The following is a 24959-nucleotide window of genomic DNA, read 5'->3' on the forward strand; positions in this document are numbered from 1 at the left end:
TGCTTCCCTCCTCACCCTAAATACAAGCGCTTCCTCACCGCAGAGCTGTCCCACATGGCTGAATCCCCCTCAGGTGCCAGTGGTGGTGCAGAGGAAACCAGGACCCACATCACTGGGACCATGAAACACATCCCTCCTGATTCCAAAGCTTTCAGTCCTGGATCCTTCCCTTCTAGCTGGGTCATCTTGCTGGGCTTGTTTCTTCATCTAAAAGCAGGGGATGATAACAAACTTGAAAATTTTTCATGAGAATTAGAAACATAACCCTTCTTTGGTTTATGTCCCAATAAACCTATCTCATCCTTCTCATCCTCTGCCACTTCCTTCTCCTTTTGCTTTCAGTCTTTCCTGGTTATCAGGGTCTTTTCCATTCAGTTGGCTCTTCGCATTAGGTAGCCAAAGTATTGGAGCTTCACCTTCAGTTCTTCCAATGAATATCCATTTTGCTAGCCTGGAAAACTATCATAAGTCAAAATATAGTTTATACTAAATGTGTATCACTTTTGCACCATTCTAAAGTCAAAACATTATAAGCTGAACCATCCTAAGACCACTGACCCACTGTCTACAGGCGTCTAGCATCCAGGATGCATGGTAAATGGTTGCTTAAGACACTGGTTGAGGGATAGGCAAACTCTCCATTGATCCTATTATTTGCACGTGAAAACGTGCAGTCTCATCCAGTATCCTTTCTCAGTGTCTTCTAAGTTAGTCTCTCCTGCACCAGGAAGGAAGATTATGGGCTGGGGCTTCTCTATCTACCCCACAGGGAGCTGGCCCTGAGGATGGACTATAGGAGGCAGCCACTCACCAGCTCCCCTCTTTCACTGTGTGCTGTGGATCACAGGCTCTCACACTTCCGCTCTGATTCCAGACCAGCTTTTGAGTTTGGTTCCTTATCTGCCAACAGGCATGCAGACTGATATGCCCTGCTCTGCAGGGCTGAGCTGAGGAGCAAAAGAGAATCTAAGCAAGATCCAAAGCCCTGTCCCAGGCGGGTAACGGGCATCCAGAAACAGCTGACCTCAGCAGCCATCCCCAGTCTAAAGCCTGGAGCTCCGTGTCCTGCCCCTACGGTCTTCACCCTGGACTTTGGAAGCTGGACTTCCTCTTGCTGACTTTGGCTGGCTCCCTCCACCAGCCAGAGAAGCCCGGCTCCCTCTAAGGGTACAAACTCCCACTTGGGGAAGCCAGCCCTCTATCCCAACCGCTCAGTCCCTGCCAGGTCCAGGCGAGTCCCAATACCCAGAAAGAAGGCAGGGGATCTGGGCAGAATGACCGTTTTTGCTCTAGCTCAGCCTCTGCTGATGCCCAGGAAGCTGGAATGCTTCTCCTGTGATGGGGACATCCCCCCCACACCTAGCGGATGGCGCATCCCAGGATTAGAACCCAGCCTCCGTAACTCACTTCCTCGAAAACTGAGGCTTCTTTTTTTCAGTCACTTTGGCCACAGATTAGATAACATTATTTAATTTTAAAAAGTAGGGTAGAGAGGAAAGTAGCGCAAAAATATAGTGTTGCCGTAGAAGGCTGGCGCTGGCTGCCGAGATGCTGAAGCCAGAGGAGGTTGTGGATCTGGGGGAAATTAGTGTTCTTTGGAGGAGCGAGAGGATGGGCTGGAGGAAAGAGAGACAGGACAGCCCCTCATCTGAGCCCCCCAACAAAAGGGCGCCATACCTCAAACACCGACGTGAGGGCATGGGATGATCCGTCCCAGGAGGATGAGCCTGGGCCATGGGAATCTGGGTGTTAAGTGACTGGAGAAAACCCAAAGGCTTCCGTCACAACCAGACCTCCCTGGGGAGGTCTCCCCTGCCGTGAAGCACAGGACTGGCCTGGAATCCACTGCAGTCACCTGCCTACCCCCAACCCAAGGGGGCCGGTGCCTTCTGGCCCCATTATATGATGCTCTCTACCGGGACCTGATCCCTCCGTTTGGCTAAAAATACCCTCAACCACATTCCCCTCTTCTGATGAATGGGTTTCCCCGTTCTCTGAACAGATGTCTTTGGGGGTCTTCATTTTCTCCGCCTGCTGACGCTCTTCAGTTCATCCAGCTCTTTCTCCATTAAGTGGGATTCAGCAGTGGTCTCCGAGAGCTGGAAGAAGAGCGGCAAAGCGTTAAGCAACAGGGACATTTCACGGCCATGACTCAGGGTGGCAAGGTCAGCCCTGTGCGCTGGGCAAGGCCCCCTGGCATTTCTCTAACGCTGCCAGCGCCTCCACGATGGGAACCCCTTTGTAACTGGGCAGAGTAATCTCCTGATGACCCAGGGCCTCAAGAGCTTGCGGAACATTCACCATCCATTCTCTCATCACTTTTGTCACCTAGGATTGTGTGGCACTCACTGTGTTAAGGACACCACGTTTCAGGGGATGAAAAGAGCAGATATTGGTGATTTCAATGCTAAAGGACTAAGTTGCCTCTGAGTCATGGCTCACATAAAAATCGCTGAAAAAGAACGCCACTCCCTTCATCAGGATCCCTCAATTGTCTCTGGAGGAGAGGGTGGAAGACGCTGCAGACAGGGATGGAGAGACACAGACTCCAGAGGTCAGCTGACTGTGAAACAGAAGAGCTGTACTTCCCGAGCCAGATGCTATTCCCAGAGCTTTACTTGTATTAACTCAGTAATGAGGTGGATCCTCTTTTCGGGCCCATTTTACTGTTGAAGACACTAAGCTTCTTCACACAGAGTAGTTAAGTAACTTGTTTAAAGTCACACAGCCAGGGGCGAAGCTGGGTCAGGGACCCGGGCAGCTTAGCTACAGACACATGCTCTTAACCATGACAGGGTGCTCTCCTGCCTCTCGGCGAAGCTTCACATACACCTCTAGGTTCAACAGGCTGTTTTAAAAGCCACAAGAAACCGATGCCAAGAGGCAGTGTGGCTCTCCGTAGGTCTTCGCCAGGCTCTGGCTAATGGCTGCTTGCTGCAGGTCCCTGCCTAGCCAGGAGCAGACTGTCCTTCACTCCTGAATGCCTTCCGACCGCCATTCCTCCCTTTATCTTTCCTTAAATATCCCTTCCCTTGATGGGCTCCTGACTGGACAGAATGAAGCTCTCTCTCCTTTGCGGATGCCAGGCCTGGACAAGACTCTAACCTCTGTCCTTACCCTGAGGACCGTCACCATGTTTATGTCCTTCTCTCAGTTAGACTCTGAGCCCTGGAGGGTGGCGACTGTGTCTGCCTTGGTTTCGTATCTTTGGATTCAGAGCAATGTGCCTGGGCAAGCTGGCACTCGAGAGTGTGGGCTGGCTGAAATGACTCGTTGTGAAGCCGCCCAGGGAAAGCCAAGGCATCGCCCTCCCGGCCGCCCTCCTCACCATGTCCAGCAGGATGTCCACCTTCAGCCGCAAGAGGTTGTTCTCTTCTTCCAGCTGCTGGTTCCGTCTCCGCAGGCGCTGGGCCTCCCTCCGGTCCACACCTCCACTAATCCCCGTCTCTGGCAGAAGGGCACAACCAACGGTCACCAAGTGCAGGCTGCCCTCCACCATCTTGCTGGGGCAAAACGGCAGGAAGCACAGCACACCTGCTATCCACTGGCCATTTTCAAACTTCAGGCTCTGCCCGGCCAGGTTCATGGTGGGGGTTCCGTAGTCAAGGCCCAGTTCCACCTCCCGCGTGGACCGGTCCAACTGTGGGTGAGACATTCATGCTGGCATCAGGCAGCCAGAGTACATGGGCTTGTGCTCCAGCACCTCTTCTGCTAGCTGTGAGACCCCCTGCATGCACTGAGTTGCATCAGACTCTTTGCGACCCCACCAACTGTAGCCTCCCAGGCTCCTCTGTCCATGGCATTTTCCTGGCAAATATTGGAGTGGGTTGCCATTTCCTCCTCCAGAGATCTTCCTGACCCAGGGATAGAACCTGGGTCTCCTGAATTGGCAGGCGGGTTCTTTACCCCTGTGCCCTGTGGGAATCCCCGACTATGTGACCCCCAACAATTCATTTCTTTTTCTCTAATCATAACTCGGCACATTTAATAATTTTTTTTCAAATAAAGTCAGAAAATCAAATAAGGTACCAAAAAACTTTTAAACTATAAAAGAAAAGTACTGCTTTATATAATAGGTGTTTTTCAGAAAATCTATATATGCTGAAATTTGCAAACTGAATTATTTCATATCTACAGGGCACTTGGCAGTTTAAGAAGTCTCGCTGTAAATTTTTCGTCAAGTGAAAATTCCTTTTTAAATGTAAGCCTGAGCCATCACTTGTTCCTATGGAGCTACATATGTCCTGGAAAAGGCATAAAATGCTAAGTCCCAATTAGTGGTAGCAGCTGTTCTTTAATGTGTTTTTCGATGTTTCTACAGCTCACTGAGCGCCCACCGTGGGCCAGGGCTGGTACTGGATATACAGAAATGAATGCAAACCCTTTACCCTGGAGGAGCTTGGAAACTGCCTTTGGAGCTGTGGCAAATCCTTTTGAACGTTTTTAATGTTGGCAAAACATCATCCTTTGAGAATGAATTTGTTCTCAGACATGACTAAAAAACTGATTCCTGGCCAAGTCTTGGGAATCAACTGAAGTCAAACTGGATAAGATTGTTTGGTCCCCAAAATCATAATGAGAACGACTGTTTTTTAAGGTTCTTGAACAGCTCTGATAATAATTTCCAAATAGGAGTTAAGACATGCTTTCAGCAATAGCAATCATATGAATTAAAAGGATACCCTCCCAAGAGGATGCCTCTGGAGGACCACACTTCCCATAAGAGGTCAGGCTCGAGGCTCTGTTCACACTGCACACCACCGTTGATACTCACATTATGCAGGTTGGAGAGAGAGGCCGACTTCCGAGGGGGCGTCTTCTTCGGACTAAACGTACTTCCAAAGAGAGGCATCTTCAGCCTGATGAAGGAAAGGTCAATGCTCCCTTCTCCCAGGGTCAGAAAAAGTCAAGGGGTACAAAGAGTTGCATCAGTGCCCTTGTGCCCCTGTCCTGCCATCATGTAAAACACACATTCTGTCATGTGACCGCTAACTATCCTGGCGACAGCTCCCCTGTGCTGAGCGCTCATGATGTGCTAGGCAGCATGCCCAGACCTTGGCAACATCTCAGTCCTTAAAATCGCCCTTGGTTCAGCTCCTCTGAGTATACCTGCCAGATGAGGTTTAGAACGACTAAGGGCCTAAGTGGGAACTGATATTTGAACACAGGTCTGTGTGACTAGTCTATGTCAACCACAGACAAGTGCCTAACTGGCTGGTCTTAAGTTTCGTTAAAAACTGGCATCACTAGATTTATAGTCTAGACCAAGGCACTAGAGGGACTCTCAAGAGAGTCCTTTGGACAGCAAGGAGATCAAACCAGTCAATCCTAAAAGGATATCAACCCTAAATATTCCTTGGAAGGACTGACGATGAAGCTCCAACACTTTGGCCGCCTGATGCAAAGAGCCGATTCATTGGGAAAAGACCCTCATGCTGGGAAAGATTGAGGGCAGGAAGAGAAGGGGGTGACAGAGGATAAGATGGTTGGATGGCATCATCAACTCAATGGACATGAGTTTGAGCAGACTCTGGGAGACAGTGAAGGACAGGGAAGCCTGGCGTGCTATAGTTCATGGGGTCGCAAAGAGTTGGGACACGACTGAGCGACCGAACAACAACAAAAGGCGTGAGATCCTTACTCCTGGACACTGGTAAGACTCACAACTGGGGCAGCAGCATCTACACAAGCCTTTTTCTGAGAACTTGTCTTTTTGCTTTCTTATTGGTTTCTTTTTGATTAAAGAAGTTCTTAATCTTAATGGGATCTGACTTATTAAATCCTTTTTAATGATTAGTGGTTTTTATTTCAGAATTTTTTGCCTATCCTAAGGTCATGATATTTCCCCACATTAACTTTTGGAAGTTTTCTTCTTTCAGCTTTCACATTTAGGACAGCCACTCATCTGCAATTAACTTTTGTATGTGGTGAGACACAGGGCCACGCTTCATTTCTCTCCCTGTATTGCAAGTGTGTGATTTGCTCTTTGCAGCCCCATAGACTATATCCCAGCAGGCTCCTCTGTCCATGGAATTCTCCAGGCAAGAATACTGGAGTGGGTTGCCATTCTCTTCTCCAGGGGATCTTCCCAACCCAGGGATCGAACCCTGGTCTCCTGCATTGCAGGCAGACTCTATACCGTATGGGCTACCAGAGAAGCCCAATTTTAATGTATAATACACAGAGAGCTCAACAAGATTCCTTCCAAGAACCCGTAGAATGACGGTAACAATAATGAAGGCACAAAGGAGCAAAAAGAGAGCAGCAGAGCTCTCACCTTTCCTACTCCCAGGGATAAACTCTTCCTTCACCACATTATGAGATAAAAACGGTAATGAGTTTATCCTATCTAGCAAGAAACTGGCCAAAAAGAGAGGGAACTTCTCAAGACTACTTGAAACAAGGCTTTAGATAAACTATTATTAAAAGAATAACTCATAGTAGGTTTTCATCACAATTAGCAAGACATATATTCAATAAGAACACAAAGAAAAAACTTCGTACCGTTTTTAGTGATGTAGAAATTAATAGCAGTAAAATTAATGACAAAAGTTTAGAAGCTTCTTTAGAAGCTTTACAATATAGATATACATATATGTATAGAAGTATATGTACATATGACTTACAAATAAAATACATAAGACATTTAGGGGTGTGTGCTCATGAGTTTTACTGGTGTGTGTTTGTGATTAAAAACACAGACAGAAAAACAGACTTGTGGACACAGTGCAGGAAAGAGATGAGACAAACTGAGAGAGTAGCATGAAACATACGCATCACCATATATAAAAAAGATAACTAGTGGGAAGTTGCTATATAACACAGCTCAACCCAGTGCTCTGTGACAACCTAGAGGGTTGAGATGGGGTTGGGGCTGGGAGGGAGGTTCAGGAGAGAGGGGAACATGTGTATACTTATGGCTGATTCACAGTGTTGTGCAGAAACCAACGCAACACTGTAAAGCAACAGTCCTCCAAAAAACAGTGGTAGACCCACAGCCTGAGAGATGGCATTTGGGCTGGGGCATAACACTTTAGGACTTGGACAAACCAGAATGCTTCCATCTTGATGGTGAGTGGGACAGCAGTGGGGACTGAGATGCTGAAGGTCTTTGAAGCTGTGCTACTATGTCATCCAGAACACCGTGGAAGGCCCTGGCATTGTTTCTGCAGGAGGAAAGAAAAAGCATGGAAAGGGAAGACAATTACTCTTATGTCCACAGAGGGCAGAACAGGAATGAAATAGGAATATCCAGGGAGAACGGTTTTAACCCAAAAAAGAAAAGGTCATAACAAAAAGTAACTAATATCACTTCTTGAGTATCCATGAGAGGTTGGACCCAGTGCTGGGGACAGTTCATATATTTCTTTTATTCCTTGCAGGAATCCCATAAGGTAATTTTCCTGTCCATATCAGAAATGAGAAAACTAGGGCTCAAAGAAGTTATCCAGTTTTCCCAAGGTTCATAGCCATCATCAGTTGGCTAAACATGTATACCAAATTATCCTTATATTAATAACTGGTGGGGTACATCATAAAAAGAAGCATTTTCATCCATCATGTTGGCAACATTTAAGAGATCAATAATACCATGTTGGTGAAGGTATGGAGACAAAGATACTCTTGGTGGAAATATAAGATGCTATCATTTTTTCCATTAGGCGAAACCTAGTAAAGTTTTTCAGGTGCATAGTTTTTGGCCAGCAAATCTACTTGTAAAAATTGATCCTCCAGAAAGAACTGGACATATTCACACAAATATTCTCCGTTGTTGGTAGCAGTCAAAAATAAGAAACAGTGCAAAAGGTCTGCTGATGGTTGGTATAGCCAAATACATTATGGCACATTATTAAAAGGGAACACTAGATCGTAAGTAAAAACAAAGAGACAGTCATCTGTGTACTTACTTGAAAAGACATCCAACACACTCTATCATTAAGAAAACAAGTGATAGGGACTTCCCTGGTGGTCTGGTGGTTAAGACTACACACTTCCAATTCAGGGGGCATGAGTTCAATCCCTGATTGGGGAACAAAGATTCCATATGCCAATGGTATGACCAAAAAAAAACAAGCAAGCAACAGAACAATGTATATATTATAATCCCACATGAGAAGACAAAAAGAAAAAAAAAAGCAAGAATATAGGTCTCTAGATAAAAAAGATGTGGAAGGATAAACACCAAACTGCACACACTGGTTAAATCTGGGAAAGGAAGTAGGATGGCTGACTTAACTGAATTTGCCATTTTTAAACAGATTTTTTTAATTTTAATTTTTTTAGCTGTGTCGGGATCTTACTTTCCCAACCAGGGATAGTACCTGGGCCCCTGGCAGTGAGAGCATGGAATCCTAACCCCTGTTCTGCCAACCTAATCCCTGAATTTGCCATTCTAAAGGTTAAAAAACCCAAATAGCCAAATAGTGGCAATTTCATGTTACAATATAAAGTTATAGTAAAGAAATATGTTTGTGGATTTAATGAATTATTACAATGATAATATAGTCACATGTAACTTAGGAAAACAAACCAAACTAATGTATAACAAACCAGATAAGAAGCAGTCCCTGCCCCTCCAAGCACCTGGAGACATCTGAAGAAGGAAAAATAAGCCAAGTTGTTTGTGCAAAGCCCCCAGTGGTGCTAAGAACACTAAGACTGAGCACAGTACCTGGACACAACAGGCCAAGTTCTAGGCCCAGTTTTGCCTCTCAGTTGCCGGCTAAACCTAGGCCAAGCTACTTTAGTCTTCCAGGTTTTAACTTTTTGCTAACTGGGTGGACTTTTGCAGAATCTAATGCCTATGCCCGGCTATTTGTTATGTAAGTGAATACATCTCTGGTCAATAACATTCAGGAAACAAAACCTCTCTGGTAAATAAGGTGTTCACAAGGGCACTTCACCCATGATCTTAATAATTCTCATAACACTTAAGCCAACGCCCATCATCAATATATTACAGACAAGGAAAAGGAAGGGTCTGGACTAACTTTTAAGTCAGATCCACTCATCCACAAACAACTCCGGCTGAGACTCTGAGATTCTGGAACATGAGTGTGAACCAAGAGGTACCAGCTCTACCCCTGGCCCCAGGCAGCCCTCTTCCAGTGAAATTTCCTGGAGAGAGGGAGGGCTCAGCACAACGGAAGCGAATGGAGAGCATCTGGGTTCCATCGGTCGCTCTGCTGTTCACCCCAACTGGGCCCCTGCACTTACTTCTCTGGGCCCCAGGCTTCTTTATTTACAATCAGGGCTTCCCTATTAGCTCAGTTGGTAAAGAATCTGCCTGCAAAGCAGGAGACTCCGGTTGGATTCCTGGGTTTGTAAGATCCACTGGAGAAGGGACAGGCTACCCACTCCAGTATTCCGGCCTGGCGGAAGAAGATCAAGTGGTTTTTTCCCATCTACAGATCAGAAAACTGAGGCTTAGAGAAGTTAAGTAATGTGCCTCCAGTCACGCCGTGGGAAGGCGATGAAACTGGGCTTCAAATAAGGTCTACGCCTCTGCGCTGATGATAGTAATCACTTCTTCACTATGCAATGCTACCGTTTGCAATGGGCCATAAAATACAGTATTTTCTTTTAATCTAACAAGAAAGTGAGAAAGAAGTCTCCAGCTTTCACCGGAATCTCAAAAGACTTCAGAGCGAAGCAAGGACGTGCCACGCAGGGACGTGGCCACCTCGCAGGGCTGTTAACTAGCCGCAGAGAGCGTTCATTCGCGCGCTCTCGTTAAGTACCTTCATCGCTGACCTACGAGGGGAATTACCACCCCAATTTACAAACCAGGAAACACACTACAACTGCGGTGCACCGCCTGCGGAGAACCCGGCCCCCGCCCCCTGCTCCGCGCCCTCCGGTCGCTCCAGCTGCCGGGAGGCCCTGGGGAACGCCGGTGTCCCACCCTTTCTCGGACCCTCGGGCGATGCCGGGCTCAGAGACGTACCTGACGTGCCCTAAAGTCGGGGGTTCCAAGCAAACCCCCGACCTCCCGCCTGGTACCCACCAGAGGCCGAGTCAACCGCGGCCAGAGCAACAGCGGGTGTCGTCCGGCCGCCACGCGCATGCGCGGGCGCAGCCCCGCCGGATTCTACCACCGAGAGATTTGGGGGTACCCGGCGCCGGGCGGTCCCCATCGCGACCCTTTGCGAAGCGCCAGAAACTCATGAGGACGGCTCTTGATATACTTAATAGACTCCACAGAAGCAGTGTCTTCTGGAGTCACTTGGGCTATAGGCAAGGTCGAGAAACCACACTCACTCTCCCCGTAAACCCCTTGGTCTGGTCTCTCCCCCGCCTACGGGGACCGTCGCCATGGTAACGGCGTGCACGCGAAGCTCGCGATGCCCCCCATTGTTGTGAGAAAAGATGCAGGTGCTGGCTGTATGTGGCCCGCGTTGCCGGGAGAACGTCAGGACTTATAGCAGCAAAATGGGCCTCTCCCAGACGTCCCTCCTCCTCTTCCTCTTCCCAGATCACAAAACAAAGGGTACCCCTTCCTGGTGGATGTGGGGGCCAACAGGTCTCGGGTGTCCCATCCAGAACTTCACAGGGTCCCCTGAGGGCCCCGTGGCGGAATCGGCACCGCCGAGTTCCGCGGATTCCGCCTGCCGTCTTCAGGTAAGATGAACAGACACACCATGACCCTGCCTTCCCACGCCCCATCTCTCGTCGGCTTTGACAGGTGGGGGAGACTGAGGCCAGGAACAGCTCCAAGGTCGCACCGTGAGCACGGTGCAGGGAACTACTCGAGAAAAGACTCCAGATCTCCTAAAATCCTAACAGTGTGTGTTTGATAAACATTCCATTTGATAAACGAAGAAACTCGGGCTCATTCAAGGGATATTTACTGGGTACCTAGTGAATGCACCAGGTCATCCAACCAATGAGGGATAGGACCCATGGGTCTCTGGCTCCAAGTGCAATTTTCTTCCAACTATACCTTATTTCATTGAAAAGGGGAAATTTCCATGTCCTGGAACCAAACTGCCTGGTCTAACCCAGCACCATCCAATGGAAACATAATGTGGGCCACATACATAATTTAGAATTTTCTCAGAGCCATATTTTTAAAAGATTCTTTTGAAAATCAGGTGCTATTACTATGAATGATGTTTATTTTCACTCATATGTCCCAAATGTGATCAACATACAATCAATATTTTTTTAATTTATTCTGCTTTAGGTTTTAAATTTTAATTAACTAAAATTAAGATGTTAGGACTTCCCTGGTGGTCTAGTGGCTAAGACTCCATGTTTCCAATCCAGGGGGCCCAGGTTTGATCCCTGTTCAGGGAATTAGATCCCATGGGCTGAAGCAAAGAGTTCTCATGGTGCAACTAAAAGGTCCCACGTGCCACAAGGAAGATCAAAGATCCCGTGGGCTGCAACTAAAACCCGGCACAGCCAGATAAATAAAATAATTTTTTAAAAGATTTTAGTAGTTTGGTCACACTAACCAAATTCCAAGGACTCAATTGTCACATGTGGCTAGTGGCTACTGTGATGCACAGGTCTAGACTTTTCCTGTCCTTGTACTCTATGCCCCTCTGCTTGGATGGTATTTCCCTTCCTCATTTATCTAAGTAGCTCCTGCTCTTCCTTCAAGTTGTGACACCTTGACTAGGTTGGTCTCCACTCTTACGTCATCTCTCACAGCACTGGGTCCCTCCCTTTGAAACAGCGTGTGTGCTCAGCCGCTAAGTCGTGTCTGACTCCTTTGTGACCCCATGGGCTGTAGCCCACCAGGTTCCTGTGTCCATGGGATTTTCCAGGCAAGAATACTGGAGTGGGGTGCCATTTGACACAGTGGTCAGTTATAATTCATGCTTCCCAAGTGGCACTAGTGGTAAAGAACCTGCTTGCCAATGCAGGAGACCAAAGAGACGCGGGTTCAATCCCTGGGTCGGGAAGATCCCCTGGAGAAGGAAATGGCAACCCACTCCAGTATTCCTGCCTGGAGAATCCCATGGACGGAGGAGCCTGGTGGGCTACAGTCCATGGGGTCACAAAGAGTCAGACACGACTGAAAGCAGCTTAGCACTAGCACATAATTAATTAGCACTTGTCACCTCTAGTTGACATAAGCTCTGTTAGGTCAGGGATCAAGTCTGGTTTAGTTCACCATCCTGTCCCCCAGTAAGAATGAATTGCTGGTTCTGTTGGGCAGTCAGTAGGTAGTCATTTAATGACTGAAGGTTAAACTGAAGAAAAGTCTGCCTGACTACAACCCCAGCGTTGTTTTAACTTAACATATTTAAGTTAAAACATTTAACTTTAAATAAAGGACTTTCAAATCTCATGTGCAAGAATATGTGCTCCATGAGGGCAGAATGTTTTTCTATTCTTCCACTCATCTGCCCCTAATATATACAGCACAGTCCTGGACACAGGGTAGATATTCAGTGAAGTTAGTGTTCTCCCCATCCTCTTTTTCTCCCCAGGTAGTGACAGTAAAAATTTATCATGCTTCAGAAAATACTTATCCTAAAATAGTATGCTGAAAGATTCAGAAAGGAACACAGACTTTTAAATGTTTCTCTTAAGAAGCATAATATTCAGTTCTCTCATTAGATGTGAGTCAGTTCAGTCGCTCAGTCGTGTCCAACTCTTCGACCCCATGAACCGCAGCACGCCAGGCCTCCCTGTCCATCACCAACTCCCAGAGACTACCCAAACTCATGTCCATTGAGTCAGTGATGCCATGCAACCATCTCATCCTCTGTTGTTCCCTTCTCCTCCTGCCCTCAATCCTTCCCAGCATCAGGGTCTTTTCAAATGAGTCAGCTCTTCGCATCAGGTGGCCAAAGTATTGGAGTTTCAGCTTCAACATCACTCCTTCCAGTGAAATGTTAAACAAAAGCAAGAGGCTTCTTAACAGAGCCCCCCCTAAGCCTGGCTTTTCAGAGAATGTGTTTAATTTTCCAGTTCATGTTGGGGCAGGGGCATGGAAGAAAACTCAGAAGTGCTGTATGGCTAAAGGCTAGGAGCAGAGTATTGGCCTGGGCCAACCTTTCCTACAATCCAGCTGACTTGGGGCAACCCAAATGGATAACCTCTTTGGCCCAAAAAGAAATGTGATGAGTTAGAAAGGGACTCAGGGAACTTCCCTGGTGGTCCGGTGACTAAAACTCTGATCTCCCAATGGAGGGAGCCTGGGTTCGATCTCTGGTTGGAGAATTAGATCCCACATACTGCAGCTAAGAGTTTGACCAAAACCTCCCGCATGCTACAACTAAGATCCAGTGCACCTAAGTAAATGTAAAAAAAAAAAAAAAGGAATCAAATATTGACTGAACCTACTTCCTAGAGGGTAATTTGCCTAATAAAGAAAGATGCGGAAGCAAATTCTTCTAGTTCAGGATTAAAGTGCTGTAATAGTTGAAGGTAGAATCCTGGCCTTCACCGAGAAGGTGTGGTACTAATGGCCTGGAGTCATTCAAGGTTTTCTAAAGGATATATCACCTGGGCTGATTGAATGGGGGCAGCGGCATGTACAAAGGCATAGAGCACACAGCATAGCAGAGACCAGGAAGAAGCTGAGTGCAGCAGGCGTATAGGATGGCTGGCTGCGGGGACAGAGCAGAGCAGAAGGCAGGAACCAAAAGAGAGGCAAGGAGACTGGTGAAGGGCACTGGTTAATTTTTTTTCATTGAACTATACCTTTTCTCTCTCTTTCCATTATGTATGAGCTTCTTGAGGGCAGATCTGAATCTTTTATTTCATTATAACCAGGCCTATACCCCCAGGCTCTGGACAGGGAGGACCCACAGATGGTAGTGATAAATTCCTCCTGGCCAGTAAGCAAGGACCCCGGAGAGCAGTCTGGCCAGCATATTCCAAATCCAGGAGGAGAAGCAGTGATGGGGCCACTGGAGAGGGAGCAGAAAGCCTCAGGTCAATCAGGAGCCTCATGCTGAGGGGATGGACCGCCCACCCCAGCGTCATAGAAGCCCAGGATCTGAGAGCTGAAGAGGGTCCTAGCAACCTAATCCACATCTCTGACTTCATAGGCAAGGCTTAGAGAGGCAAAGAGATTTGACTGCATTTCTAGTTTGAAATCTGGCTTGCTGGGTGGTCTGGAGCCCGTCTTTTCAGCACTCTGGTCTCCTTCGGGCTTCCCAGGTGGCTCAGTGGTAAAGAATTCACCTGCCAATCTAGGAGACGAGGGTTTGACCCCTGGGTTGGGAAGATCCCCTAGAGAAGAAAATGGCAACCCACTTCAGTATTCTTGCCTGGGAAATCCCATGGACAGAGGATCTTGGCAGGCTACAACTCATAGGGTCACAAAAGAGTCTGGCATGACTTAGTGACTAAACAACAACAGCAGTCTCTTTTTGTTTATTTATTTGGCCTTGCTGTGTTGCTTTCAGGATCTTAGTTCCCCAACCAGGGGTTGAACTTGGGCCCCTGGTAGTGAGAGCATTGAGACCTAACCCCTGGACCACCAGGGAATTTCCTAGTCTCTTTATTTTAAAATTAGGATAATTTTCATCAGAGGGTGATGGTGGAGATCGGCAGGTAGAAAGCAAAAGTGTATATCCCTTGAAGTTTTCAGTTAGGAACGTGGTACATATATACAGTGGAATATACGACACCCCTAATATAAAAAATACGGTGGCGCAGTGGTAGAGAATCCACCCCCTAAGGCAGGAAATGCAGGAGACTCAGGTTCAATCCCTGGGTCAGGAAGATCCCCTGGAAAAGGAAATGGTAACCCACTCCAGTATTCTTGCCTGGAGAATCCCATGGGCAGAGGAGCCTGGCAGGCCTTAGTCCATGCGGTCACAAAGAGTCAAACGTGACTGAAGCGACTTAGCACGCACGCTCCAGGCATCTTGTGTTCAGCCTGAGGTTACAATGCTGCACCTGTTGTGGGCACCTCAGTTCCTGCACAACTCAAAGGTTATGTGTATCTCTTGAGAAGCATGCACATACGCGTCTGTAAAATAGAGAACTAATAGGGATCTACTGTGTAGCACAGGGAGCTCTACTGAATACTCTGTAATGACCTATATGAGAAAAGAATCTAAAAAAGAACAGATATAAAACCGATTCACTTTGCTGTACGGCAGAAACTAACACAACATTGTAAATCAACTCTATTCCAATAAAAACAAAAGAAGCAAAGGAAAAAATAAAAAGAATGGGTTTCTCTAACAAGTCTTTATTCCCCATGTTGTATGCGGCGTGTGCCTCGCCATCAGCCCTGCTTGCGAGATGAACATGGGTGAGCTTTCTAAGTTGGTTCTGTGCTTATTTCTGATTTCCAGGAGGCTGGCTGAACAGAGAAAAAGACCATAGCGGAGGAATGAGAGGCTCTTAAAAGTGGAAACTTAACTGTTATCAGTGTACAAGGAAGCGGACGATGGCTCACTTCAGGAGGTTGGATGTCATCAACTTCACTGCTTTGCCAGTGGTGCCACTGGATGAGCACCTGGGTGTTTCCCTGATTGTGCAGAATGCACTAAAGGATGCCACGAGGAAGAATCTGAAGGACAATGTGCCCTGTATCCTTCTGTGGTGCCGTCTGCAATGGAGACAGCGCGCCTGCACAGAGGTGTGACGTGGGCTCTATCATACGCCACTTACTAACTTGTTTCTTATGTGTTTGTTGATTTTCTTCAATGATTTAAGCCCCACCTATCCTCTGAAAGAATTTGAGGCTGTGAAGGAGTGTTTGACTTGAGTTGGTTTTACTAAGATAGAGCAGAAAGAGCACCAAAGGAAGACATGCTGGAAATATTTGTTGAAAAGATGGGGAAGAAGAGGGAAAGAAATGCTCTTTTCCCCCCATTGTCTCCTTTGCCTTCTACCTTCCAAAGAATTAAACTTAGAGATAAAAACTAAGTTATAGTCCCAGCCTCAGAAGAGTTAGCTGAGTCCTCAACTTTTTTTTTTCTTTTTAAAAAAATGTTATTTGTTTGTCTGTTTTTGGCTGTGCCATGTGACTTGCAGGATCTTAGTTCCCTGACTAGGGATTGAAAGCAGGCACACACAGCAGTGAAAGTGGGCCTAGTCCTAACCATTGGACTGCTAAGGAATCCCCTTTCTTTCTTTCTCTCCCTTTCTTTCTTTCTTTTTAAAACTCCATTTGAGGGACTTCCCTGGTGGTCTAGTGGTTGAGACTTTACCTTTCAGTGCAGGGGTTGTGGTTCGATCCCTGGTCGAGGAGCTAAAATCCCACATGCCTCAGGGCCAAAAAACAGAACACAGAAGCGATATTGCAGCACATTCAATAAAGAATTTTAAAAAATAACTCCATTTGACCTCTCTAACCTAGCAGCACCTCTACCTGGGCCAGACTTTGCCCCTTCTGGCATCATCCAGACGCTACCAGAATCTTCTTTCTCTGACTCTGGCCTCACTGATCCGGATCTCACTTCTGACCCTGAACCTTGTGTCTCAGGGACTCACAGAATCCCCTCTCTGGGGGACCATAAAACTCATGCAGCAAATAGAGACCGTCTTAGGTTATAAATAAGTCTGTCCATTTTCTGTAGAGCTCACTTACTTTCGAGTCATGCTCCTGCCAGCCAAGCTGCATGTATCTCTCTGCATCACCTCACTTTCCAGCCCTCTCCGAAACCCTTCTCAAGAGGAGCACAAATGATCCCATGAAGGTCTGCTTCAAGGTCTCACTTTCCTGGGCCTTTTCCTAATGTGCCCTCTCCTTAGTCCCACACTCATCGCAACCTAAGCAATCCATTTCACTCCCTGTGATTTGTCATGTCTCTCCTTGGCATCTTCACTTGTCAAGAGTCCTCCAACTTGTAAGAACACCTGAGGGTAATGGAAGTAACAGTGAGCCTGGCTTTACGTGAAGGCTGTGAGGAGTGATGGATTATGGGGCTTTTACAAAGGATGTATCCTAGACCACTTGAGACTACGACAGAAAGAAATGCAGGCGTGGAGAGGGTAACAAGAGGGGCGTCAAACTGAGCAGAGATTTCAACAGCGATAAACAAGATCGAGATGCCCTTGGACCCAGGCATCCTTCACCTGAAAATCTCTCTTAAAGGAATAATCCCAAATAAGGAAACAGCTCTCGGTGTGACTGTGTGCATCACAGCGTGATTTATAGTTGCAAAAAATATAAACAGCTTAAATATTCAATACCCAAGGGACAGTTAAGTCTATTAAGATGCATTCTCTAAATGAATTTGTATACTGCCATTTAAAATATTACAAAGATTATGGAAAATGATCGTAATAATGAGTGGGAGAGAAGTCAGAGTAGTAACTAACACAGGCACACACTGATATTATAATTATATAAAAAGGTATGTATGTAATAGTGCTAGGAGGAAGTCTCCCCAGATCCTAGGAAGTTGTTAGGTTGGTAGCATAATGGGTGATTCTTTTTCTGCTTTTCAAGGTGTTTAGAATACGGTTAATTTTTGTTTACCATTTTTAAAGCAGCTCATTTAAGGCAAGATAAAAGAAGTGTGAATGTTTGCAGAGAAAACAATGGAGTGGGGGGAAAGCACAGGAAGGCAGTGAGCTGCTGTCCCGGCCGGGCTCCCTCAGCCTATTGTGTCTATGTGTAATCATCACCCAGAAAGTTTCCTTAACAGGCCCACCTCCCAGCGTGCCTGGTTGGCTCCATTCAGCAGGTGAACCAGATGATTGCTGACGCAGATCTGAGTCCCAACCCGCTGGTGCACAGCCTGGTGAGTTTTGAGTGCTAAGGTAAGGCTTCCAGGAAGAAAGGATTCTAGGGACCCTTTTATTAATTTGAAAGCACATTTGCACAATAGAAGTCTTAAAGACATGTTTCTTTAAATTCATAAACTTTTATTTTTATCTATATAAAAGTCCTATTTTTTTATATCAGATTTGGCTACAGCAAAATCAATTTGACTCTTCCCTATTCCTTATTTCAGTGGCATTTTCATCATAGTAAACATGTGAATATTTTTGTACATGTATCTTGGGACTCATTTGTAAGTATTTCTGCCAGATAGAGCCCTGGAAGTGAAATTTAAAATTTTGATGGATACGATCAAGTTGCCTTTCACAGAGGTTTAGCCACTCTTTACTGAAGCTGGAAGGAGATCACGAGCTTTAGTTCTCCCTTACCCCCTGTCGAGCAGAGCCTAGAACTGAATTGTGAATAAAAGCAAAATACACACACACACACTATTTGGAACAATTTTGTTTAAGTTCAAAAGCACTCTGTCTCTGTATGTATGCTCTGTACATGTGCATGAGGGTTGTATGTCGCTCCAGAGGCTTAGAATAAGACTGTCAGAGTTTGAATTCCTGCTGCTGTACTGTTCTCTCACATTCTGACATTCGGTAAACTATTGAGCCTCTATGAGTCCCAGTGTCTTGTAAAATGATGATAACATTGATACTATATCAACTTCATAGATGTATTATTATATATGCAAGAATTAGATGAATTAAGTAAGTAAGTTCAGTTGCTCAGTCGTGTCTGGCTGTTTGTGACCCGATGGACTGCAGCACACCAGGCTTCCCTGTCCATCACCAATTCCCAGAGTTTACTCAAACTCATGTCCATTGTGTTGGTGATGCCATCCAACCATCTCATCCTCTGCCATCCCCTTCTCCTGCCTTCAATCTTCCCCAGCATCAAAGTCTTTTCCAATGTATCAAGTGGTCAAAGTATTGGAGTTTCAGCTTCAATATCAGTCCTTCCAATGAATATTCAGGACTGATCTCCTTTAGGATGGACTGGCTGGATCTCCTTGCAGTCCAAGGGACTCTCAAGAGTCAGTCTTCTTCAACGCCACAGTTCAAAAGCATCAATTCTTCAGCGCTCAGCTTTCTTTATGGTCTGGCTCATCTTAATAGATGAGTTAAGACTCTCAAAAACCCTTAGATGGTGCCTGGCTCTCAGGAAGGACGTTATATATGTGAATGTGTAGGGAAAGAGTCTGGAAGGATACATGCCAAATGGAGTCAGTTCTGGAAAGGGAATGGGATGGAAGATGAGTAGTTATTACTCCAAGTATGTCGGTAATGTTTGGGTATTTTACAACAAGCCTGTATTTATATGTCAGTTCTGTGGGGTTGTTCTGATAATTTTAGAGCCAGGAAAATGAATATTATCCTTCCAGTAGCAGGATCTGGTGACTTTTCAAGGCTGCCCAGCATCGGCACAGCTTCTCGGCGTTCTTCACTGCCAGTCAGAGCCAGGTCGGGGCTGGCAGGAGCAACTATGGGTCCTCACGTGACCTGGAGGAAGGGGGGCTTTGTCCTTCCTGCTCCTCTGTCCAGGCAGCCTATCAGACCTGGCAGGTGCTGACTGCCTGCTGCCCCCAGAGCCCTCCCCTGGTGACCCTGCCCAACCTCCATTGACCGAAGTGTGCCCTGACCTTTATACATCAGCCTTGACCCCGGGACTGCTCCTCCCACGTCAGCATCTGAGCCAGACTGGTGTCTCTTGGCTCCACGCTGCCCAACCAGAGGGCATCTGGCACAGCACCAGACGCATAAAAGTGTTCAGTAGATGTGTAGTGGGTGAGCCATCTCCTTCTGAGGTCAGAGGCCCCTGCCTGCTTTACTCCCTAGCCATGTCCTGTTTCTGTTCCTTCTCCCACACCCCGAGTGTGGGTTTCTCCTCCAGTCTCTGGCCATGAACTTGCCTAGCTCTGCTTTCCAGTCTCCTTCCCTCAGGAGCTTGGACACGCACCACTGCAGCTTCACCATTCACTCCCACAGTAGGGAGTAGGGCATACCTTCCTCTGCCTATAGGCCACAGCCTCTGAAAAGGCCTTCCTTGCACCCTCCACCCCGAGACCAGTGTAGGTGCCCCTTCCGGGTGCACTCCTGACACCCTCGGTAGCACTGATTACCTTGGTCACCTCGCAGTCACTGGCTTCTTCCCGCTAGTCTCTGAGCCCTCGGAGGGCAGAGATGGGCTTTGATGCTCATGGCTGCGTCTTCAACACTGGCCCAGTGTCTGACTTTTAGCAGATGCTCAGGAAATATTTGTGGAATGAAGGATATGTTTGCAAATTTGAGCTGCTCACCTGTATTTCAGTCTCAGATTCCTAGTTACCTAGAGCAGTGATATCTAAACCTAACATCATCAGACTCCCCTGGGAGCTTTCTGAAAAACTAAAAGTGAAAAGAGCCAGGTGCAGACCTGTGTGCCGTGGATCTCTCATCTGAATCAGTACAGAATACCTCTAGAAAACCTCTAGACAGCTATGCAAGATACTAAGAATCTTGAGTGAGCAGTAGAAAGGAGACTTCTTACTGTGTTTGATTTTGTACCATGTAACATATTTATGGTTTTAAAAATTTAAATAGAGAACAAGTCAGAGCCACGATAAATAAACAGTTCAAAACCCAATAAGGAATGATATTTATTCCAATAAGCAATCAGTTCGGTTCGGTCGCTTAGCTGTGTCCAACTCTTTGCGACCCCGTGGACTGCAGCACGCCAGGCTTCCCGGTACATCACCAACTCCTAGAGCCTGCTCAAACTCATGTCCGTCGAGTCAGAGATGCCATCCAACCATCTCATCCTCTGTCGTCCCCTTCTCCTGCCTTCAGTCTTTCCCAGCATCAGGGTCTTTTCTAATGAGTCAGTTCTCATCAGGTGGCCAAAGTATTGGAGCTTCATCTTCAGCATCAGTCCTTCCACTGAATTTTCAGGACTGAATAAACATCTCTAATAAATCCGTATATCTGCATAATTCCCTAGCAAGGCTGGTCACCAGGCAGGTTTGGGAGTTGCTTCCTAGGGAACAGCCCTACCTGTAGGTCCTTCTGTCATCTCAAATGCAAACTCAGGTCTCATCATTTTTTGCCCTAAAACTTACTTTTCCTCCAGGATTCAAAGTTCCTTTCTGTTCTTTCTCTGTGGAAATCGTGCGCACCCTTCTTGGCCCTGCCAGTGTCAGCTACAGTGACGTCCTGGTGGGTGGCAGGGGCATGGCTGTATTGTCACGTTGACACTCACCCGTCCGATTCATTCATCCATCGTGCCTTCTCTGATGCACGTGATTGGGGCAACAGTGTTGGTGCAAAGACATCAGTGTGACCCTTCCCCGGCAGGCCCACACACCTGCACACATTCCAGTACCTTTAGCTCATCTCGCAGGCCAGAGCTGCCAGTTCAGGAGGAAGGTAGCGGGAGGCTGGAGAAGCATTTCACGGTTTATCAAGCTAAGGAGAGCTGCCTCCTCCCTTATCCCCAACACTTGTACCCGACCTTTTCTGGCCGGTCCTCTCTGCTCCAGCCCATACTGATCCCACTCATTTGAATCCTAAACGTTTAAGTCTTAATTGTCCCCTGTATGTTGATTTGGTTCTCTGAATAGACTGAAAATTCCTTGAGGGCAAAGACACAGAATCATACTTGGTTAACTTCTTTATTCCAGCTTAGCGCTGGCCTGGTTGACAGTGCACTTTGTTGGCTCTCTGACATTCGGTTTTCTTTCCTCCGTTTTATCAGGGCTGGGGGAGTGGGGAGGAGGAATCAGAGATCAAGAGAAATCTCTTGAGAGCTCAGGATATGGTGATGATTAATAATAATAATAATAGTTACTCTTTATTAATCAGCTCCTATCTGAAAGCCTACGGAATGCTTGTGTTTTAAAACGCATCAGATTCTTTATAGTAGTATCTCAGCCTTATGAGAGCACTGGGAGGTAGGTGTTGTTATCCCTCTGTTCAGAGGTTAAACAGCAGCTTGTCACCCGTGGAGCCATGATCGGAAGCCTGCTCCAGATCCTGTGTTCCTCGGGAGTGTGGCCAGGAGGAGGGGCAGCGTGGGAGAAGGTGGGGTGGGGGATGTAGTGGTGGTAACCCTCAGGGGGATGAGGTCAGTGACACACATGGGCACCAAGGCCCTACCACCTAGCAGGGAGACAGCAAGGCCCTGCCACAAACTTTGCTCCAGGCCTTTTGTGCACCGGCAGGAGAAATGGCCTAGTTCCTGACCCCTGCCCTCCCCTCAGATTTGCACTAAAACCCCTTTTCTTTTTTGGTTTTTGAAGGCAATTGAGAAATATGAGATGGAGAAGAAGGCTTTAAAAAGAGAGCGAAGTTGCGGCGGCTTGGCAGACAGAGGCAAAACTCCTTTCCTGTAGACTTGATGGTGTTTTTGTGGGGTTTGAATTTTTTTTAGTGTCTGAAATGTAATTGAGTAGGAATCCGGAGTTTCAGGTGAGAGTATCTCTGGCCTCTTCCAAGAGAGCCTTTAATCTCACTTCTTGGCATCAGGCAAGGAAGGAGGGACAATGCTATTTCGAGATGACCTGCTGGCGGACACCTTGCACCAGGTGTTTTCATACGGATCCCCTTGTTAAAGCTTCCTAAGACCCCCTACCTGTGAGGCAGCTGCCTTCGAACGTGTTTTATACTTGAGAGAAGGCAAGGGAACCACTTTCCAAGAATCATAAGGCTTGTCCACCGCAGGTCTTAGATTTGCCCCAGACTGACTTCAAAACCCATGTTTAATCTGCTCATCCTGACTGCTTCTCTGAGCTCAAAAGCAGTCTGATCAAATAAGGAGGGGAGTCTTAGCAAGTCAGCAGCTCAGACAAACTAATAGTGCGTATGCCATCTAGCTGCTCAGGATGAATGAAAAATCACAGGTATGGTTACCACACAGCCGTGGGCAGACCCCGTGATTACTCACATCCTATTTCTCTTCTTTCATTCTCCTGCAGAAAAGAGCGAAGGAAAATCACAGTATATTTGCAAGGGCTCAGAATTCAGGAATGTCAAATCTTTCATTATCAAAAGGGTAAGGGATCTCTTGCTGGGTCGGTTTCTACTGGGCCTGAACTACATTTTATTCCCAAGGAAAGGCCCCTTGGCACCTGGATGGTAATTATGTAGGAAAATGGCAGAGTACCTGTTTTAGAAAATCTTAACCAATCTTAACATCCTATTCAAAGGACGTGAACTTGGGCAAACTCTAGGAGATGGTGAGGGACAGGGAGGCCTGGCATGCTGCAGTCCATGGGATCACAGAGAGTCACGTACAACTTGGTGATTGAACAATACCAATATATTTTAATAACTTTAGAATTTCACATAACACCTCAAAAAGGTAGAATCAAGAGGATTCCAGAGGTCAGTTGTCCGTTTATTTTTAGAACTTAGAAGCTGTTTATCCTTAGAAACAATGAGTTCAGCTTCAGTTCACACAGAGCCACCGTGCTGCAGAGCTCCCAGGGGTGCATTCCCACAGCAGTGGGGGTTTTGTGGGTCACTGCAGACACCCCAGGGAGCTGACAGTCAGGAGCAGTCAGAGGACCCGTCCAGCGCCCTGCAGCTTGCTGGTGACAGAGCCCCCTGCCTCTCGCTCAGAGGGGGTCTTGCCCTCTCAGCGGCCTCTCCAGTAGCGCTCTGACCCCATCTCATAGCCGCCCCAGTTAAGATCCTCCTAAGTGCTGTCCCTTCAGTTGAGTCCGACTCTCTGCGACCCCAGTGAGCCTGTAGCCTGCCAGGCTCCTCTGTCCTTGGGATTCCCAGGCAAGAATACTGTAATCGGTTGTCTTTTCCTCCTCCAGGGGATCTTCCAGACCCAAGGATCAAACCTGTCTCTTGACTCCTGCATTGGCAGGCCGGTTCTTTACCACTAGCGCCCTCTGGGAGGCAAGATCCTCCTAAGCTCCCTCTTTAAACTACCCAGCTCATGTGTGTATTCAAGCCTTTAAATGCTAGAGAATATGTTACCCTTTTTCACCTTACAGCCTGGAAAATTCCCACACAGCATAGAGCCCGATGGTTGTGGGTCTACATCGAAACTGTCATACGACCCATGATGGTGGCCGAGCAGGTCTAAATGTCCTGTCCAGAGCGGCAGAGCCAGTATGTGGGGGAGCTGACATCTGACGCAGAGTCAGCACAGTTGATCACTCAGTTCTCCATTGCCAAGGCCATCGCCCAGTTACTGAGGAACTCAGTCCCTCAGGACGTTTCCAGGAGGAGCCTTTGGGTCGTGGTTATTGATCTCCTCTTCCTACTTTTCTGTATTTTTACATTTTTATAGTCATACTTTTATCCTAAAATCCATTTAATGATATATGTTAAGAACCGTAGAGCTGGGGTGGTCATATCCTTTGACCCTAATAGTGCCATTTTGAGAAATTCATGCCCTTTTTTGAGAAATTGATGCCAAGTAAATAACGTCAAAGAGGTGAACCATGTGGTCCCAGTTAGTAATAATACTAATCTGAACTCATCTGTGAGTAGTTACTTAAATTATAGCACATCTTAACAAGAGAGACTACTTTATATGATAAATTTGAAGACAGTGAGACAATGTGAAAAATCTAAGGGGATAAAGCAAGATATAAAAGTGTGTATGCATATATGTATCGTAAAATGATTGAAGTAACACATATGTATTTGTATACATGTGCTCAAAGCCTGAAAGGAAAATAGACATAATGTAAATATCTGTTGGATAAGAACTGCTGGGATCACGCACGCACTCTCATTCTCTTCAACATTCTCGAAGATTGTTAATATTATCTCCATGATAAAAAGAAGATATTGTGTTGTTTTAAACTGTCAAAATGAGGGACCCCATTTCATATTCTGTTTTTGTCTTTAGAAAACAGCAGATAAAAATCTCCTGGCAGAGCTTTACCAGTACCCATCCTTTGACGACTCTAGGCCAAACAATCTTCCAAACGGGGTGGACTTCTGTGACTTGGTGGGCAACGTGATCCTGGCTGAGAAAAACCCCCTTAGTGGCAAGGTAAGAAGAGAGAGCCCTCTGGGGCGCCCGCCTGCACAGGACGCACCGCTGTCCCAGTCTTACACCCCAGGGAATTGAGTCGGGCAGGGAAGTTGCTGAGGGCCACACAGTTTGCAAGTGACTGAGCTGAGATTAGACTGACCGATGAGGAAACCGAAATCCTTTCTCCCAGTGCTCTGGGCTCCTAACCGTGCTGATCGCGTGACCTATTAGTGTAGCATTTTGAGGTCACAGCCTTGTGATACATGTTAATTAATGATGC

General features: G+C 46.7%; 2 protein-coding genes across 9 annotated transcripts in view; one reads left to right on the top strand and one right to left on the bottom strand.

Annotated features, from left to right (window-relative positions):
* Window positions 1–1452: 1452 nt before the first annotated feature.
* CBY1 (chibby family member 1, beta catenin antagonist) lies at window positions 1453–10076 on the bottom strand. Of its 8 annotated transcripts, none has more exons than XM_040233331.1 (6): window positions 9947–10076; window positions 7051–7166; window positions 4775–4859; window positions 3535–3640; window positions 3329–3447; window positions 1453–2099 (listed from the first exon to the last, which is right to left on the bottom strand). In XM_040233331.1, the coding sequence occupies exons 2-6, from the start codon at window positions 7062–7064 to the stop codon at window positions 2019–2021; spliced, it is 405 nt and encodes a 134-aa protein (XP_040089265.1). In that variant the 5' UTR covers window positions 7065–7166; window positions 9947–10076; the 3' UTR covers window positions 1453–2018. The 8 variants fall into 8 exon arrangements, with proteins under 8 accessions (XP_040089265.1, XP_040089266.1, XP_040089269.1 ...); XM_040233332.1 differs by having other exon boundaries at window positions 4775–4950; window positions 9947–10061; XM_040233335.1 differs by having other exon boundaries at window positions 6278–7166; window positions 9947–10061.
* A 267-nt stretch (window positions 10077–10343) lies between these two features.
* FAM227A (family with sequence similarity 227 member A) overlaps window positions 10344–24959 on the top strand; it is a 49871-nt gene continuing 35255 nt past the window's right edge. The window contains exons 1-4 of the mRNA XM_040233289.1: window positions 10344–10620; window positions 15273–15509; window positions 17590–17672; window positions 24551–24697. Coding sequence (XP_040089223.1) covers window positions 15368–15509; window positions 17590–17672; window positions 24551–24697 — 372 coding nt within the window. The 5' untranslated portion in view covers window positions 10344–10620; window positions 15273–15367. The remainder of the gene's footprint in view (window positions 10621–15272; window positions 15510–17589; window positions 17673–24550; window positions 24698–24959) is intronic.

Source organism: Oryx dammah, unplaced genomic scaffold (assembly GCF_014754425.2).
Source record: "Oryx dammah isolate SB20612 unplaced genomic scaffold, SCBI_Odam_1.1 HiC_scaffold_29, whole genome shotgun sequence".
NCBI classification, from domain to species: domain Eukaryota; kingdom Metazoa; phylum Chordata; class Mammalia; order Artiodactyla; family Bovidae; genus Oryx; species Oryx dammah.

Bases quoted from the DNA above. Each gene is read 5' to 3' on its own strand.
- CBY1 (XM_040233328.1), bottom strand. The intron at 3,641-4,774 runs GTGAGTATCAAC...TCTCACCCACAG, and splicing joins CTCTCTCCAACCTGCATAAT to TTGGACCGGTCCACGCGGGA. The intron at 2,100-3,328 runs GTGAGGAGGGCG...CTCTTCTTCCAG, and splicing joins TGGACATCCTGCTGGACATG to CTCTCGGAGACCACTGCTGA.